Below are 17,744 nucleotides of genomic sequence, written 5' to 3' on the forward strand. Positions count from 1 at the left end.
CTTAGTCCTGCGATAGAAGTGTTTTATCCATGAAAGCAGGGGCGTCCACTGTGCCTTCCTCCACTCATCTACGCCTTTTGTTTCTTTCCCCATTAAATTTGCTAGCGCATACTGATCATTTCTGGTGTCTTGCCACAGTGCTGACAGCAAAGTAAAGATTCAATAAATGCTCGACTATTGAGGTAGGAACATAGTAAGGGCTGGGTGGATAACTTTGCACTTTTCCCCTCCCAATTTCATGAGCACCAGTACCCCAAGTTCCTGCCCTTCGTCATTCAGTTCTAACTGCCCGAATTGCTCTGACTTTACTGTAGTAGTTGCCCCAAGAACACAACCGTCTAAAGATCGTTGAGACATTTATCCAGAGAGGGCAGAAGGAAACCCTGTAAGTTGGATGTAACTGATTATTTAAAAGTGCATGCATATTCATTCTGAGGAAAACGATTTCTCAGTGGCCTGTAGTCCTAACCACCAAAATTACTTCCATGAACTGTTACGGAGGGTCGGGGAAAGATGTAATGTTTGCTTTTCCCTCGCCCAGCTGGGTGCATAATTCTCAGCCCCTGAACTCATCAAAGGAGCAAGCGGGCTTCAGGATCCCCTGAGACCAGCCAGGGCTGCGTGCACGGGACACTGTGTGCACGGGACACTGTGATGAAGTTGGAGCCCCTGGTGGTGGGTGGAAGCGAAGGAAACCAGCGGACTATGAAGGAAGCAGCAGGGACCAAGGCCTTTTAAATATGCTTGATTCCTCTGCGGTTTCTCTTAGGTTCTTATTATTCAGCGTCATGCTTTATACACTTAGTTTCCATAGAGGAGAGGAAGGGACATAATGAAGATGCATTTGATATTAAAAGCCAAAATAATTCCAAAGGTCTTCAGATAGGGAGCCAGGCGCATGCGCAGGCAAGGCGCATTAAAGGCAGCAGAAGATTCAGGCTGCGATGATTGGCTCCTGCTTTCCCTTGCTTTGGGGACGAATTGATTCATGCCTCTGAGTTGGAAAGACTTGCCTGTAATTTTATTTTACTCAAGGCCTGGACTTCTCCAATGACTGCCTTCAAGGCTCTAAGACAATAAAATTTAAGCTTTAGATTCGAGGTCGGGTTGAATGGATTAGAAGTTCCAATCGTTGCTCTATTTTATTTGGTGACTTGAACCAAACTAGCAACCCCACTCCATCCTCATTTTGTCAGGGGTGTAGGGGCAAACGCAAAGGAAGCCCCAGCTCTTAAAAATCAATGAGTACAGAGACTGGTTAGATAGGAAGGCAAGGAGTTCTGTCACACATCAATGTGACTGCAGCTGATCGTAATATATATATTTAAACGTAGGTAAAAGGATTTTAAATGTTCCTATTATAGATTCCCTTTCTTGGATACGCTAATTATCCTGATTCGATCATTCCACGATACGTACATGTACGGAAACATTCACGCTGTACCTCATAAAAATAAAAGTATTCCCACTTAAAGTGCAATTACACAAAAGAGAAGCCGGGCTTGAAGGACAAATGCAGAGCAGGTGTCTTACTCTGGAGATACCTTTGAGCCGTTTAAGGTGAAAGCTCATGCCAGATCATTCAGCCCCCAGGCACCCCCCAGACTGGTGTTGGCCACTGTCAATGGGCCCCTGCTTTACGTGGCTGTCACTTACGCCTACTTTCATAAATGGCTCTCGATTTCTCGTAGAGCTCATACGGGTCAGGCTTCCGTGGGTCAAAGGCCTCTGTTGAGTCAGGAAAGGAGCTCCTATGAAGGGCAGGTGGGAAGGGCAGGCTCTGTGGGACGGCCGGAGCAGATAAACTTGTTTGAGGGCTGCCTTGGTTCTCCCACCGGTCCACCATCTGAAAAGAAAAGGAGACCAGAGAACGTGACGAACCTCTGTTTCTATGTGGGAATGTAACACAGACTGCTTAAGTAAAGAGAGTGCCTGGGGTTGGATACGAGCTTATGTAACCTTGCCGGGTATTAGCTAGGATTCTTTGGTAAACTCTCCATTTCTCTGACTTTTTTTTTCCTTATAAAATATAGCACGTATCCCAAGGTCACTTACGTGCATATGTTCAGAAGGAGGGCAATACTTGTCTTAATGTAAGATGCTCCCAATTTCATATACTTCCCTAAAACAAAAGTCGAAGTGGTCTGCGCATGCTCTTTTAACCTCTGTGTACGTGCCAACCGTCTCTTAGAACATTCCTTCCCTTTCCCCCTGCAGCGGAACGCTCCATTGCTTCCCCTAAAGTCTGTATGTGACCGACCGTCTGGCACCAACGAACTGCCGTCTTCTAGGAAGTCTCACACACCGTGGGTGTTGTAAGGTCTCCCCTAAAATATCTCCGCTACCTAATTGGCCATGCACGACTCCGTCCGAACATACATGAAGCTGGAGCTAACAGCAGCCTTTTAGCATGAAGGCTGTGGCTGCTGCTGGCCTCACTTTGTTTGACCAGTAGCCCTTCCTTTAAACTTGATTCTTATCTTTCTGCCTTTAAAGAGCAGGCCGTGTGTGAGGGGCGGGATGGTCATAGCCTCTTGCCCCAGAGCTTGCCTGTGCAGGGTCAGTACGGTTCTCAGGATCAACGTCATTCCCCACGAGGACGTGAGTTCTGCTTGCTTTACTCAAGTCCTTCCCTGGCTCCCCTGCACTCTTCCCTGCCTCTGAGGCTTTGCAGAGCCTCCATATTTCTCCTTCTGTCTACATCCTCTCCCTCGTGTTACCTGGATGCCAGATGCAGATAAACACCTCCTTTCCTAGAAGACTCGGTCTAAGCATTTGGGTGCTGCTACTCAACGTTACCCCTGCACCCACCAACACTTACCACACCTAGCTGTCCTAGCTGTCGATAAAAGACCCTTCTGTAGTAGGTATTCAGAGAGCATTCTTAGAGAGTTAATGAACTCATAATTAAAGCTATATAAACGGATATGTCTATATAGCTTTCTGCTTCCTACTTCATTTTCTTGCTCTTGCTTTGACACTGGCTATATTTTAGTCAGAATTCCAACCCCCATCCCTACTTGCCAGTTACCAATACTCTGAAGGGTGGGAGTGACCACAGACACCTGTCCTCTCTAGACATGCTGTGGGTGACAGCAATGATTGCTCTGCCCCCGCCCCCCTCCCCCCCCCCCCCCCCCCCCCCCGTCTGGAACTGTGGTAGGGGTTCAAGTTGAAACTAAACACAGCAAACTTGGAGGCACGTAGGTTATTGACTTTTAATTCAGCGAGACTGGATTTAAATCGTTTTCTGTATGGGATCCTGCCCAAGCTTTCATCCAGATGTTTTTTATAGCTAGCAAGGATGAGTTCAGTTGCCTCACATTAAATATAACCTCTAGAAGCACAGACAGGTAATTGGCTTGCCTGAAGTCCAGCAACAGATCTTGGTCAGAACCAACTTATACTTCTAACAGGGGTATTTGGTTTAAGCTATAAGACTTTGGGGACAAATCTTATAAGTATCATGAAAATCAAAGCTAATTTTATGCTCACTGGGGCTTTTACTTCTACTTAGTAAAGTCCCTTAAATGTGTATTTCAAACAATAGAAACATTTATATAGGAGGGCAGTTTTCTTTTCATCTGATATGGTGACTTTGCTATGCTGTACCAGGTTAAAATTGTGTTTGAAGGCATAGCTTTTAAAAGTGATCAATTTGACTGCTTTCGGGTGCCACCTGGGTACATTTTAGCTGTGACTTTCTCAGTTCCGATTCTTAATCTTCAGATGATAAAAGCTAAAAAGTAAACACATTAGAACTATGGTCTAAGATGGGTTAACATCCCACTTGTCAATATAGGACTTCAGGAAATGCACCCCCCTTCATTTTTTGCTGTGGGGTTTTCTAATATCCACATGCGTTTTTCTGGTGTTCATATTACTCATATATAGCCACTGAAGGAACTATGCTTCTGGTAAAATATTGGTATTTCTAAAAAAACATCATAAAGCTAACAGAACAAATAATACTCTGGGCATTTTAGAGGAAAGTCTCTGTGGCAGATTGACAAATTATATAATTTCTATAGCCCAGAGGTTGGGTGATTAGTCAAAAGTCCAGGTCATGCCTGGTGAAGCATCCATAACTTCTTGCAATGACATTCATCAAAACCCCAGTCACTCCGTCAGGGGTGCTTTAAAAACTGTCAAGTACAAGATCCCTGTCTGGGGAAAAGTAGACATCTAGTCCTCACCCCCATGTAGTTCTTAGCCTTCTCCCTCAAATTAGGCTTTCTTACGTTCCCAATCTGGGAGGCTATTGATAAACCTTTTTCTTGGTTTAGAGAAGCCCTGTGCTGAGCTCAACTGGAAGGTTAGTTCTGTTGACTTACTTCCTGAGAGACCTTGGTTTCTAGATTCCATAAATACCTTGAATTCATTGTCCCATTGCTCAGGGCCATGTTACTTATTGTACCCATTGCTTTCCTGGCCTTGGGTAATTCAGTTTATCATATTTGCTTAACATTTATCTTACAAGAGGCCTATTGGGATGCTCTTATCTCAGCAGTGACCATAACTAGGTTGATTTGTAAACATCTCCCGAGATTGACAATGGAAATGAAGCTATTTTCTATGTGTGGGAGAAACTTTGCTCTCTTTGAAGTAATGAGTTGTTAATGAGTGAATGAATTCCTGATGCTATGGTTCATAGCATAACCTTTGAACTATGAGTGGCTAGAGAAAAAATATAGTTTATATCCAGACATCAAACAGTAAAACAGAGAAGCTCAGTGTTGTGGTAATTATTTTATCCCCCGTTTCTGATTTTTGGGATATAAAGTGAGTAGAGAGCTTAGGAAAGAGACAGGCTTTGCCCCAACAAAATGATATTTCTACAATTTGTTTTCTTCCCTTTGGGAGCTGGGTAAACACAACCTAACAAGTGTAAACTTAACTCCTGTACTGTGTTAGGTGGGGTGGTCAATGAAGGCACTGGGTTTGGTTCTTTGAGACACACACCTAGGTCCTGCCACATGAAGACAATGCGAACTCATTATGAGTAGCATCTTACTTGTTAAGTCCCTGGGCGTTACTTGGCTGAGACCAGGGCAGGGGCCAGGTCTCAATTAGGAAGTTTCCTCACTAAGTATGTCATTAGTCTTACTTAGAAGACCGGTGTCTGAACCCGGACGCTGTGGGTATGGGATATTTGTTTCAATTAACAATTTAGCACATTGTATTCATTTCATGGGGTGATTTACGTGCTAAGGGTTTGTGCACTGGCATCTGCTTCCTACAGTGATAGATGTTTATGTGCTTGAGCTCGACCTGTTGAAACACTGTTGTGAGCACTTTACACGGATTAGCTCAGAATCCCCACTGCAGCAGACAAGAGGGTGTTAGCATGACTTCCATTTTACAGATATGGCCTTTGGGACGCAGAGGTCTTAAGCGGCTACTCTCTGGTCATAAACTAACAAAGAGAAGGACCAACACTTGAACCCAGGAAGTGTGCTTAAGAGTCTACATTCTAACTGACTAGGCCTCTTCTGGATCTCGGTCCTGGAGTTTTGTGCAGATACGTGGAGGACATTAAATCAAAGGGCCTGCATATTTACTCAGCCTGCCATCTGGAGGTCCAGGCCTTAGCTCTTGTAGAGATGCACGGGTTCGGGATTAATTGTACGTTGGGTTCTATAAAGCCTTTTTGGGAATTATTGACTATGGGCGTAATTACTATAATGAAGGCAAATGCTGTAATTATGCCAAATGACATAATTTCTGTGACTGTAGTACATGTAAGGAAATCGCTAGATTGCATAATTGTCACACTATGATGAGGCTGCAAGGTTCCCGGTTATATCAGATAAAGATGTATATAACCACAGAGCCCCAGGTTTGAGCTGGGGAATGGAACTATTTAGAAGCTGAGCCGCATTCCATGTCATGCATTTAAGAGACCTCTTTCAAAATTGCACACATCACTGCGTGATTGACGATGTTCAAGTCACCCTGCTTTCCCTCTGATGTATTCTGTAGACCAGCTGAGCAGAGTTGTAAGTGAGGGGGACCTACTTTGTGCATGCCCTGCTTGGCCACTGTATCTGTCCAGCTAGAGGATTTAGACGTTCTATAAGGGTAGCAGATTCTAAGTCACAGGAAAAAGAAATCCAGAAAACCAGCTGGGCTTAGGAGACGTAGGCAGCTCATACTGGCATGTCGAACGTCCATGTATTAAAGCCTTAGCCCCTGGACCAGCACGCCTGGGAAGTGGTGAGGCTTGGGAGACGGCACATGCCCGGAGTGTATTCTTTAAGAGGACCGTAAGGCCCTAGTCCTTCCTTTTTCTCTTTTGCTCCCTGGCTTGTGATGAAGAAAGCTTTTTTGCCATGAGGCACTGCTGGCATCAGGGCCAGTCAGTCATAGACAGGGTCCGTCAAAAGAGAAACCCAAATAAGACTTTCCTCTCTATAGGTTAGTTATTATCTTGGGAGCTTTGTTATAAGCGCTAACACAACTTTATAGTTTCAACCTTAGGGCAAGTGGTGACTGTCTCTGACCGCTAAGCCCACTTAGCTAATCCTGTTTTGTAAGATCATTATTGAAAGTCACTAATTTCCTTTGTTGGCAGAAAGTTTCAGCATCTTTAGACTGGAAGGAGGACCAGGGAGGTTAGGTGACAGTAGAGGTCACCAGTATCTGAAAAGTCTTAGAAACACTACTCTAAGTGATTGTCATGTTTACTGTGTATATTATAGACAATAGCACATAGAAATATATACTCAGGATATGTTAGTTATCTATATAGAGCTAGAATACATGTGCATAGAAGCACATATATTTCTTTCTATAGACATTAGAATTTAAATAAAAATGAAAACAAATATTTGGAAACCAATGTAATTTGTAGGATATGCCCTCCAGCCCTAATAGTGTGCATTAATTCTGAAAGTTTAATGTGACCACACGACAGTATAGTATTCGTGATAGGAAAAAAACAAGAGATTTATAAAGTATTTTTGTGACATCATCCTGAGAATGTTGATGTCTATTTCGTAGTGGGGATAATTATAGAAGTGTAGGATGAGTCATTCTTGCACTGAGGGGACAGTAGAAGAAAACTGGCAGGTAAGGGTGACCGTGCACATAGACATTGTCCTGGTAGACATGACTCATAGCACTCACTGATAAGGCTTATTGTACAGTACTTTGCCAGTATTCTTCTGGATCACCTTACAGTTTATATGTAACCTGAATTCATTATATCGAGAGTGCATTAGAATTTATTACCAAATTGTCAGGACGTGAAAGTGAAAACAGGTCATATTTAGTATTTTGTTCATAAGTAATCTTTGTGTCATAGTTAAGAAATATTTTTAAAAAATCAACTCTAAGAGACAAATTTAGTAAACAAAGCATTTAAAAATGGGCATAATTGTGGAACATGAGATCCCTTATCCCTGTATTTGAGGACAAGAAAGGGCAGAAGGGCACACAGGGTCTGTTACTCTGATATCCTGGAAACAATCTCAGAGATAGAAGAGCCCTTAAGGTCACCCAATTCCCTGTTTTGTTTAACCGGCATAAATAGTAGACAGAAATAAAGAAAGACGTGTAGGGATTCCAACTTACAGGCTTTGGAGTTTTCCATGGAGAAAAGAAACCTGGAAGAGAGAAAACAGGGGTTGAGCTTGGGAAACACATCCCACTTCCAGGCACACATTGCAAGGTGCTGTGCTGACTGCATTTCACCTCAGAAGAGCTGAGAGCACCACAGACAGCTCTGAAGGGCTGTGAGCCTTCTGCAAGGCGCTCGAGGAATCTCTCGGGAAGTGTATCACTGAGTCTAAGAAAAATTCTCTTCATTTGACACCTGAGAGTTCTGAGGCACAGAGTTGCATAACAATGGCAAATGCCTGCTTGGGAAGGTCCAACCCCGAGCTACGCTTTGGGGTCTTTGTCACCGAGCAGGAGCAGGAGAGATGGAGAGAGCAGACAAGTACAAAGTTCAATATTTTTAGAGGAAAATACCCTGGCTTAGGGTAGGAAATAATTCCCAGTTTTTGGAACCATTTTATGTACTTTAAAAACAACAAATATTTGTTATTCTTATATCTAAAAAAATAACTAATACATCTTGACTAAGACTCAGATCAAGGGATGGAGAGATGGCTCAGTGGTTAAGAGTGCTGGCTGTTGTTCCAGAGGACTTGAGTTCAGTTCCCAGCAACCACATGGTGGCTCACCGCCATTTGTAGTAGGAACTGATGCCCTCTTCTGGGTGTGTGTGTGTGAAGACAGATCACCCACATAAACATAAATAAATACATTAAAGCAAGACTCAGATCTTAGTACATTTCTTGTGCTCTCCACTGCTCTCCACTGCTAACCAGCATCTCAAGATTCTATTGTCTTTACGCCTCAATGCTAGCACATGCCATGCCGAGCGGGCCAGTGCTTGTTTTTGAAATGGAAGGGTAAAGATGCCTCTGTATAAGGGCATTGGTCCTGACATATACTGCCCCTAATAATCCGAAACGTAATCTGCCGTGCCAGGGAAGTTACTTTCTTCTCGTACGGTAGGATCTTCACCCTTTCGGCAGGTTTTGCTCATGTTACTATTAGGTGAGGTCTAATGGGGTGACCAATAAAAGTGAGTCATGGACACTGCAGCTCATGCCCTGTTTGTCATCTTTAGAATCGAGACTTCCAAAATGGGAAGACCTGACAACCATGACCCATTTACAGGAAAAATCTGCAGAAACTCGGACATGGAGTTATCTAGACGCTTAAGCAATCCGACTCAGGCATGTCAAAAATGCTAATTATCCCTCCGTGGCCCGTGGTGGGAAGATGATCCCTTCCATAAGAAGAGAGGACGCCGTGCAGTCCGTCACGTGTTACAGCCTTTCTGTGGAACAGCTGAGCCGGTACTCAGAGGTCGCCACCACCTTTGTCTCTGTGCCCAGCCCTTTTTTTTTTCATGTTCTGAGATCAGTCTTAGTTGGTGTGATTTGGCTATAAGGACTTGATCACCTTCTTTTTCCTTTTGTTTTTTAAAGAACCGAGGGCAGAACTTGAAGACTACATACGCGTCTTCCCTTGACCCTTCTGTAAATTGCCAAAGGCAACAATATAAGCCCCGAGTTTAAATGTGGGAGGGGAGAGGAAGCCGCTCAACATTTACAGTTCACTCAAGTTGCCAGTGAAAGTTTTTCTCTTTTTGAGAAGAGATGTGGTCTGCAAGGTTTTACCCTATCCAAACATGCAGACATCCGTCGTTCCCCCCGTCCTGCCTGGCATCAAGATGCTGAGTTACTGGCCAGGCACTGGGAGTTTCCCTGATTTTGATGTGAAAGCAACACTAAAGAAAATTCTTCCTCCTGTGGAAGATGTGTAATCACCTGACCCCTCGCAGTAATAACACCAGCACCAGAAGGGCCTAAGCGGGGCACTGACAGGGAGTCGGGATGGCAAACCCACCACCTTTCATCCTCAGACACTGCAGTCTCCCTCCTTATAAAGTCGTCCTTCAGGCTGACCTTTTGTCAGGGGCCGGACCCAGGACTTCACTGTTCTCACTGAGAGCTTTCTGGAATATGCCTATTGCAGAGTCACGCTGACTGCCGGAGGCTGCCCTCTCTCTGTGTTACCAATGAGGCGTTCAGAGACAGGCAGGAGGAAGTATCAGGATATATTCCTTAGAGCAAATTAGGTATAGTTTATTATATTTCCTTGGCAAATTATTAGTCATGCCACAAACATTTAAATCAATCTGATTAGAAACATGTATCTCGGACACACGCAGTTTAGTCCTGATTAAGCCAGAGGGTCATGCTTTCAACGTGATCAACCTCCCATCTTCTGCTCGGCCTCGATGACAGGACTACAGAAACATTATAATAGAATGGGTCAAAATATTATATATTATAAATATGTCATATACTCTAATTTCTTGATGGCCTCCCTAGGAAACCAAGTCTATTCCAAAGAACAGTTAAAGAAAAGCATCCCAAAGTGAAACCTTTTAAGTTGTGTAAGAGACATTCAAGTTATTACGTTGGGGTTTAGTCCTGGTTTTGTCCTCGGGTAAGAGAAAAGTCACAGACTTCCAACAGCCCGGAAGCCTCATGCGTGTACACACGCACATGCTTACACATGTGTGTGGACAGTGATGGTCTGCAGGTGTTTCTGCTGGCACCTTTATATAAAAATTGCTTGCAGCACTTCATTTTTGCAGTTCACCCCCTCCACCTCAGGAACACACCCTTCCCTGGTCCCCTGAAGCACACACATTTTGCTGGGTACCCTGCCGTCCCCTGTCCTGTGCATTTTACTAGGCTGGGTTTGATGACACAATTGCTTACCCCAGGGAAACAAGAAGGGATACAAATTCCTTTTCCTCAGGCCTTTTAGAGCTAAGACCTTCTTCCTTATAAAACCAAGGCCATAAAGAAAGGGAATTTTTTTTCTTTATGTCTTAATTTCTGGCTTTTATTCCCCTCATTGCTATAGGATGGGCATATTAGAATTCTCCTGAGGGGTTAATCACTGTTTAATTATCTGTCTCATTACGTGCATATCGGTCGTTTACTGTTTGCCATGTTCAGCAGCATACAATTCTGTATGTCCACAAATTCCAACATGTTTCTTGAGTTTTGAGACCACAAAAGCAGAAGGTTCCAAGGTTATCCCTCTGGACTAAACACAACATGAGTCGTTATGGATGAGAAAGCTTAGATGGACCCCAGAGGGACATTCAGACGCATTCTCATATAAAGTGCACCGGACTACTATAAATAAATAAATACACACATACATAAATAAATAAAATATGGCTACTTTAGAGTCGTAAAACAAGTATTGTACGTAACTCCACCTAGAAGTGTAGTAAGATGGGAATAGAAAAATTTAGCAAAAATAGCTTAAACAAGAGATTCTGTTTACAGGGCAGGCCAATGAGAGACAACACTGATGTCGTACCGAAGCTTACACTGAATTTTATATGTTAACTAATCACAGCTTTAAATAAACTAGGGCATACAGTTGCCAGATAAGATATAACGTGTCTAGCCAAATGTACATTTCAGGTAAACAGTTTCGTAGTCCAAGCATGTCTCACATATAGCAAAGACCTATTTCATAGGCCATAATATTTTTTGTTTATTTAAATTGGAATTTAACTGTGAATTTGTATTTTTATTTGCTAAATCTGACAACCCCAAGCAGGAAAGAACTTGCAGGTAACTTAGCAAACATTTAAAAAGTAGCATCTACTGGGTGTTAGATCCATTCATTTCAGTGGGGCAAAGCATGAGGGGTTTACTGTTTCCTTCATTGTCTGGAACCTTGCCTTAGGAAATGCTCAGAACTCTGCATTTTCATAGATTCCCTGGGATGGGTTCGATGTCTGCTCATCGGGAATTGGACTGAGGTTGGGACTGCAGAGAAGCAGACTCCCATGGTCGATGTGGGATGCTACCCAGGACCACGTCTGCCTTGTGCTCCTGTTGGCCACAATGCTTCCTCCGAAGCCGAAGTCTTAGGGTGGCTTTTCTCAGGACAGACATCTGACACTCGATACTTCAAATCAGAGGAGTATACTGAGAAAGAAATCAGGGAGACAATTCCTTTCACTACAGCCTCAAGAATTATGTAACCAAAGACTCGTATAAAGATGAAGAAGACACTGAAGCAAGAAATCCAAGACGACACAAGGAGGTGGGAAAACCTCCATCCTCACAGGTTGGCAGGAAGGAGGTGGGAATACCTCCATGCTCATGGATCGGCAGGATTAATATTGTGAAAGTGGTCATCCTATAGAAAGAACAAACAGACTCATAGCAATCCTCATCAAAATTCCAATGCAATTTTAAACACAAAAGGAAAAAAAGAAACATTTTAAATTTCATACGGAGGGCTGGAGAGATGGCTCATCGGTTAAGAGCGCTGACTGCTCATCCAGAGGTCCTGAGTTCAATTCCCAGCAACCACACGGTGGTTCACAACTATGTACAATGGGATCTGATGCCCTCTTCTGGAGTGTCTGACAGCTACAGTGTACTCAGATAAATAAAATAAAATGTCTTTTAAAAATTTTCATTTGGAAACACAAAAGGCACAGGGTAGCCCAAACGATCTTGACCAATAAAAGAATAGTTATTCTTGAAACCCTCCTGGATTTCAAGTTATGCTATAGATCTATAGTAACAAAACCTCATGGTACTGGCATAAAAACAGCCATATTAATCAATGGAAGAGAATTAAAGAACCCATATATAGGTCTACACATTTATAGCCCCTGATTTTTGACAAAGAGGCCAACAATGCACATTGGGGAAAAACAACAACAACAACAGCAGCAACCCAGCATCTTCAACAAATGGCGCTGGCCAAACTAGATGGCAACATGAAAAAGAAGAAAAGTTAATCCTCATCTTTCATACTGCGGGAAACTCAACTCTAAATCAGTCAGGTTCCTGCTATTCTGAGTCTGATCAGGGAGAAAGTAGGGACTACCTGAACCCATCGATGCAGGGAAGGACCTTCTGATCAGGATCCCAGCAGCTCAGACACCAAGGCCAACAACTGGCAAATGGAACCATATAAACTAAGAAGCTTTTGTAAAGCAGAGGGCTCTGCCTTCCAGGTGAAGAGGCAGGCTACACCCAGCACGGTTGGTATCGAGACTGCACGGGGAACTGATACATTAAACGGCAAGAAGACAAACAACCCAGTCATAAACTGGGGCATGACATTAAATAGAGAATTCTCGAGAGAAGAAGTACAAATGGCGGAAAAGTACATACAAATGCTTGACATCCGTTAGGGAAATGTAAATTACTATTGCTTTGAGATTTCATCTTACTCCGTTCAGAATGGCTGTGATCTAAGGTAAATGCTGTGTGCTGGTGTGTGTGTGTGTAGGGAATGGGGAGTACTTACTCAGTACTATCGAGAGTGCAAATTGGTGCAGGATAGAAATCAGTATGAAAACGTCTGACAAAGTACAGATAGGCATATCACAGGATGCGTAGAGACACCTGTGTGTTCATGACACAGACGCTCCGTTCACAATAGCCATGAAGTAGAAACAGCCTAGATGCCTACCAGCCGATGAACTGATAATGAAAAATGCGGTACCTTTACAGAATCGAATGCTATCGGGGTTAAGAAAAACAAAGTTACAAAATATCCAAGTAGACGGAGGAAGCTGAAACAATCATTCTGAGTGACATAACCCAGGCTCAGAAGGACAAAATTTTTCTGATTTTTATCCTTTGTGGATGCTGTCTGAATCTTAGATATGTGTGTTCCATTTGGAATCGCCATAGATGTCCAGGAATTAGAGGCTATGGGAGGTGGGTCTCAAGGGAGGGGATAATATATATATATATATATATATATATATATATATATATATATATATATATATATATAGTGGTATAAAGGTTAAAGGGGCCAAATGGGGTGGGAAAGGAAAGGCAGGGTACAGAAGGCTGGAGGAATTAGTGAACACTGAAAACATCTCAAAGAAGCAATACAGAGACCTATTACTGGAGCTGCTTTTTAACATGCATGCATGCATGCATGCACACACTCACACACATGCATACATGCATGCACACACACAGGCATGTGCACACACAGAGTTTAACTAAAGTCACCCTGCAATGAGTCAACATTGTCCCTAGTGCCATTCCTGACACTGGCCTTTAATCTTTTGGAGAGTTGTTGGCAAGTGAGATCCCATTGACTCCCAACATGACAGCCTATTGCAAACACTGGCTACCCTCCAGAACTTGATGGCAAAACTGTACCGTGAAGACACCATGCACTTGACTCATAAAACATGGAGAAATCCAACTGGTACTGATCCGGAGGCTTCTCCCTATTGGGTAGCTTTTGCAGTGCTAGAAGGTAATTGCCAGTTTTAGCCAGCGGTGAACTGTGTGAGCTACAACCATGATGGCTTGTGTTTCTGTGATAATTTACAGCTGCTTTCACAGATGATGAACTGTCTTAAGATCACCCAGTTGAATAAAGGACCAGAACACAGTGAACATCCACATTGACTCACGACCGTGTCAATGTGGAACAATGCCAGAAGAGCTTTTTGAGATTTCCCGAAAGTTCTCCAAATAGAACTGAATCTTGAAATGCACTCTGCTTCTCAGCTGATATACTGATGCCCACTAGAAATGGGAGGTGATTTATTTAGCAGGAAAACTGCCTAGACAGATGATTCAAGGTTTAAAGGTTTTTACTGCAGCTTCATGTATCCTTAGGAGGATTCTGCAGTTACCAGGAAAGATTGAAATGCTGGGGGAATACTTTTCTTTTTGTCTTTTTAATTGGCTAGTTTATGTATTTATATTTCAAATGTTATTCCCTTTCCCGGTTCCCCTCCCCCTTCTTCCATGAGGATGCGTCCCTTCTCACCCACCCACTCTCACCTCACTGTCCTGGCATTCCTCTACACTGGGGAAAGGAGCCTTCACAGGACCGAGGGCTTCTCCTGCTGATGCCAGATAATGCCATCCTCTGGTTCATATACTCCTGGAGTCATGGGTTCCCCCTTGTGTACTCTTTGGTTGGTAGTTTAGTCCCTGGGACTCTGGGGGTTCTGGTCGGTTGATATTGTTGTTCTTCCTATGGGGTTGCAAACCCTTTCGGCTCCTTTATTCCTTTCTCAAACTCTTCCATTGGGGGTCCCTGTGCTCAGCCTGATGGTTGGCTGCAAGCATCCTCATCTGTATCAGTAAGGCTCTAGCAGAGTCTCTCAGGAGACATCCATATCAGGCTCCTGTCAGCAAGCACTTCTTGGCATCAGCAATAGTGACTGGGTTTGGTGGTTGAACATGGGATGGATTCCCCGGTGGGGCAGTCTCTGGATGACCTTTCCTTCAGTCTCTGCTCTACTCTTTGTCCCTGTATTTCCTCCCCTGAGTATTTTGTTCCCCTTCTAAGAAGAACTGAAGCATCCACACTTTGGTCTTCCTTCTTCTTGAGCTTCATGTGGTCTGTGAGTGGTATCTTGGGTATTCCAAGCTCTTTGCCTAATATCCACTTATCACTGAGTGCAAACCATGGGTGTTCTTTTGTGACTGTGTTGCCTAACTCAGGATGGTATTTTCTAGTTCAATCCATTTGCCTAAGAATTTCATGAAGTCATTGTTTTTTTTTTTAATAGCTAAGTAGAATTCCATTGTGTATATGTACCACATTTTCTGTATTCATTCCTTTTTTGAAGGACATCTGGGTTCTTTCCAGCTTCTGACTATTATAAATAAGGCTGTGATGAACAGAGTGGAGCATGTGACTTTGTTGTATGTTGGAGCATCATGTTTGGGTATATGCCCAGGGGTGGTATAGGTGGGTCCTCAGGTAGTGCAATGTCCAGTTTTCTAAGGAACTGCCAGACTGATTTCCAGAATAGTTGTACCAGTCTGCAATCCCACCAACAATGGAGGAGTGTTTCTCTTTCTCCACATCCTTGCCATCATCTGCTGTCACCTGAGTTTTTGCCATTCTGACTGGTGTGAGGTGAAATCTCAGGGTTGTTTTGATTTGCATTTCCCTGATGACTAAGGATGCTGAACATTTCTTTAGGTGCTTTTTGGCCATTTGATATTCCTCAGCTGAGAATGTTTTGTTTAGCTCTGTACCCTATTTTTAATAGGGTTATTGGGCTCTTGGGAGTCTAACTTCTTGAGTTCTTTGTATATATTTGATATTAGCCCCCTATCAGATGTAGGATTGGTAAAGATCTTTTCCCAATCTGTTGGTTGCTGTTTTGTCCTAATGACAGTGTCCTTTGGCTTACAGAAGATTGGCAGTTTTATGAGGTCCCATTTGTTAATTCTTGATCTTAGATCATAAGCCATTGGTGTCTGTTCAGGAAAATTTCCCCTGTGCCCATGTGTTTGAGGATCTTCCCCACTTTTTCTTCTATTAGTTTGAGTGTGTCTGGTTTTATGTGGAGGTCCCAGATCCACTTGGACTTGAGCTTTGTACATGGTGATAAGAATGGATCAATTTGCATTCTTCTACACGCTGACCTCCAGTTGAACCAGCACCATTTGTTGAAAATGCTATCTTTCTTCCATTGGATGGTTTTAGCTCCTTTGTCAAAGAGTGACCATGAGATGTGTCTTCACATCTCACATTTCTGGGTCTTCAATTCTACTCCACTGGTCTATCTGTCTATCTCTGTACCAATACCATACAATTTTTATTACTATTGGTCGGTAATACAGTTAGAGGTTGGGAATGGAGATTCCCCCAGAATTTCTTTTATTGTTGAGAATAGTTTCCATATCCTAGGTTTTTTGCTTTTCCAAATGAGTCTGCAAATTACTTTTTCAAACTCTCTGAATAATTGAGTTGGAATTTTGATGGGGATTGCATTGAATCTGTAGATTGCTTTTGGACCGATCACCATTTTTTCAATATTAGTCCTGCCAATCCATGATCGTGGAAGGTCTTTCTATCTTCTGAGATCTTCTTCAATTTCTTTCTTTGGAGACTTGAAGTTCTTGTCATATATATCTTTCACTTGCTTGGTTAAAGTCACACTGAGGTATTTTATATTATTTGGGACTATTATGAAGGGTGTCGTTTCCCTAATTTCTTGCTCAGCCTGTTTAATTCTTTGAGTAGAGGAAGGCTACTGATTTATTTAATTTTATACCCAGCCACTTTGCTGAAGTTGTTTATCAGCTTTAGTAGTTCTCTGGTGGAACTTTTGGGATCACTTAAATATACTATCATATCATCTGCAAATAGTGATATTTTGACTTCTTCTTTTCCAATCTGTTTCCCTTTGATCTCCTTTTGTTGTCTGATTGCTCTGGCTAGGACTTCGAGTACTATATTGAATAAGTAGGGAGAGAGTGGGCAGCCTTGTCTAGTCCCTGATTTTAGTGGGATTGCTTCAAGTTTCTCTCCATTTAGTTTAATGTTAGCAACTGGTTTGCTGTATATTGCTTTTACTATGTTTAGGTATGGGCCTTGAATTCTTGTTCTTTCCAGGACTTTTATCATGAAGGGGTGTTGAAATCTGTCAAATGGAGGAATACGTTCTCAGTTCTTCCTTATGTATAGGAAAAGGAATATCAGCCATGTTGAAGGAAAGCCCCATTCCTCACAGATTTTCATGCAACTGTGTCATGGAAAGCTGTCTATCTCTTTGCTTTAAAACAAAGACATAGTAATGTGAACACATTTAATAGTACTCAAGTAGACACTTAAAAGCAGTCCTTGACCAGACAGTGCCTCAACTCATGCCTGAAGGCATGAGAATCATATTACACATGGATCAAGTATATTTTAAATTTTGATCTTTTTCTAGGCAGCTGTAAGGTAAGACTGTCTCTTGCTGGGTGTTAGGTAGTGACATTCAGGAGCAATTCCTAGCCAGCTGCATAAGGAAAGAAAATGCAGCCCACGGTTTACGGGGCTCAGGGTTTCTAAGCCCTTACCTCTGCTGTGCTGGTTGTATTAGCTATAACTGGATGAAGGCTTTTTATAAAAACCCATTTACATAAACCCATTCTGGGGTCATCTATATGCCTTAATTAAAATGGCAAGTTTTATGTTACCTATCTTTTGACATAAAAATGTGATTTTTAAAAGATTTATTTATATAATTATTATTTATTTTATGTATATGAGTGCTCTGCCCAAGTATACACCTAGATACCAGAAGAGGGCATCAGAATTTGTCATAGATGGTTATAAGCCACCATGTGGTTTTGGGAATTGAACTCAGGGCCTCTGGAAGAGTAGACAATGCTGTT

At 42.6% G+C, this 17,744-nt stretch overlaps 1 protein-coding gene across 15 annotated transcripts in view; it reads right to left on the minus strand.

The window, feature by feature from the left end:
- The window catches only part of Magi2 (membrane associated guanylate kinase, WW and PDZ domain containing 2), a 1,487,762-nt gene that overhangs the window by 158,379 nt on the left and 1,311,639 nt on the right, over window positions 1–17,744 (minus strand). For 13 of the 15 annotated variants that reach the window (NM_053621.2, XM_087655502.1, XM_087655506.1 and 10 more), the window contains 2 exon segments: window positions 1,657–1,846; window positions 7,576–7,607. In NM_053621.2, the coding sequence (NP_446073.2) occupies window positions 1,657–1,846; window positions 7,576–7,607 (222 nt within the window). 15 annotated transcript variants of the gene reach the window in all.

Source organism: Rattus norvegicus, chromosome 4 (genome assembly GCF_021556685.1).
Source record: "Rattus norvegicus strain SHRSP/BbbUtx chromosome 4, alternate assembly SHRSP_T2T, whole genome shotgun sequence".
NCBI lineage: Eukaryota > Metazoa > Chordata > Mammalia > Rodentia > Muridae > Rattus > Rattus norvegicus.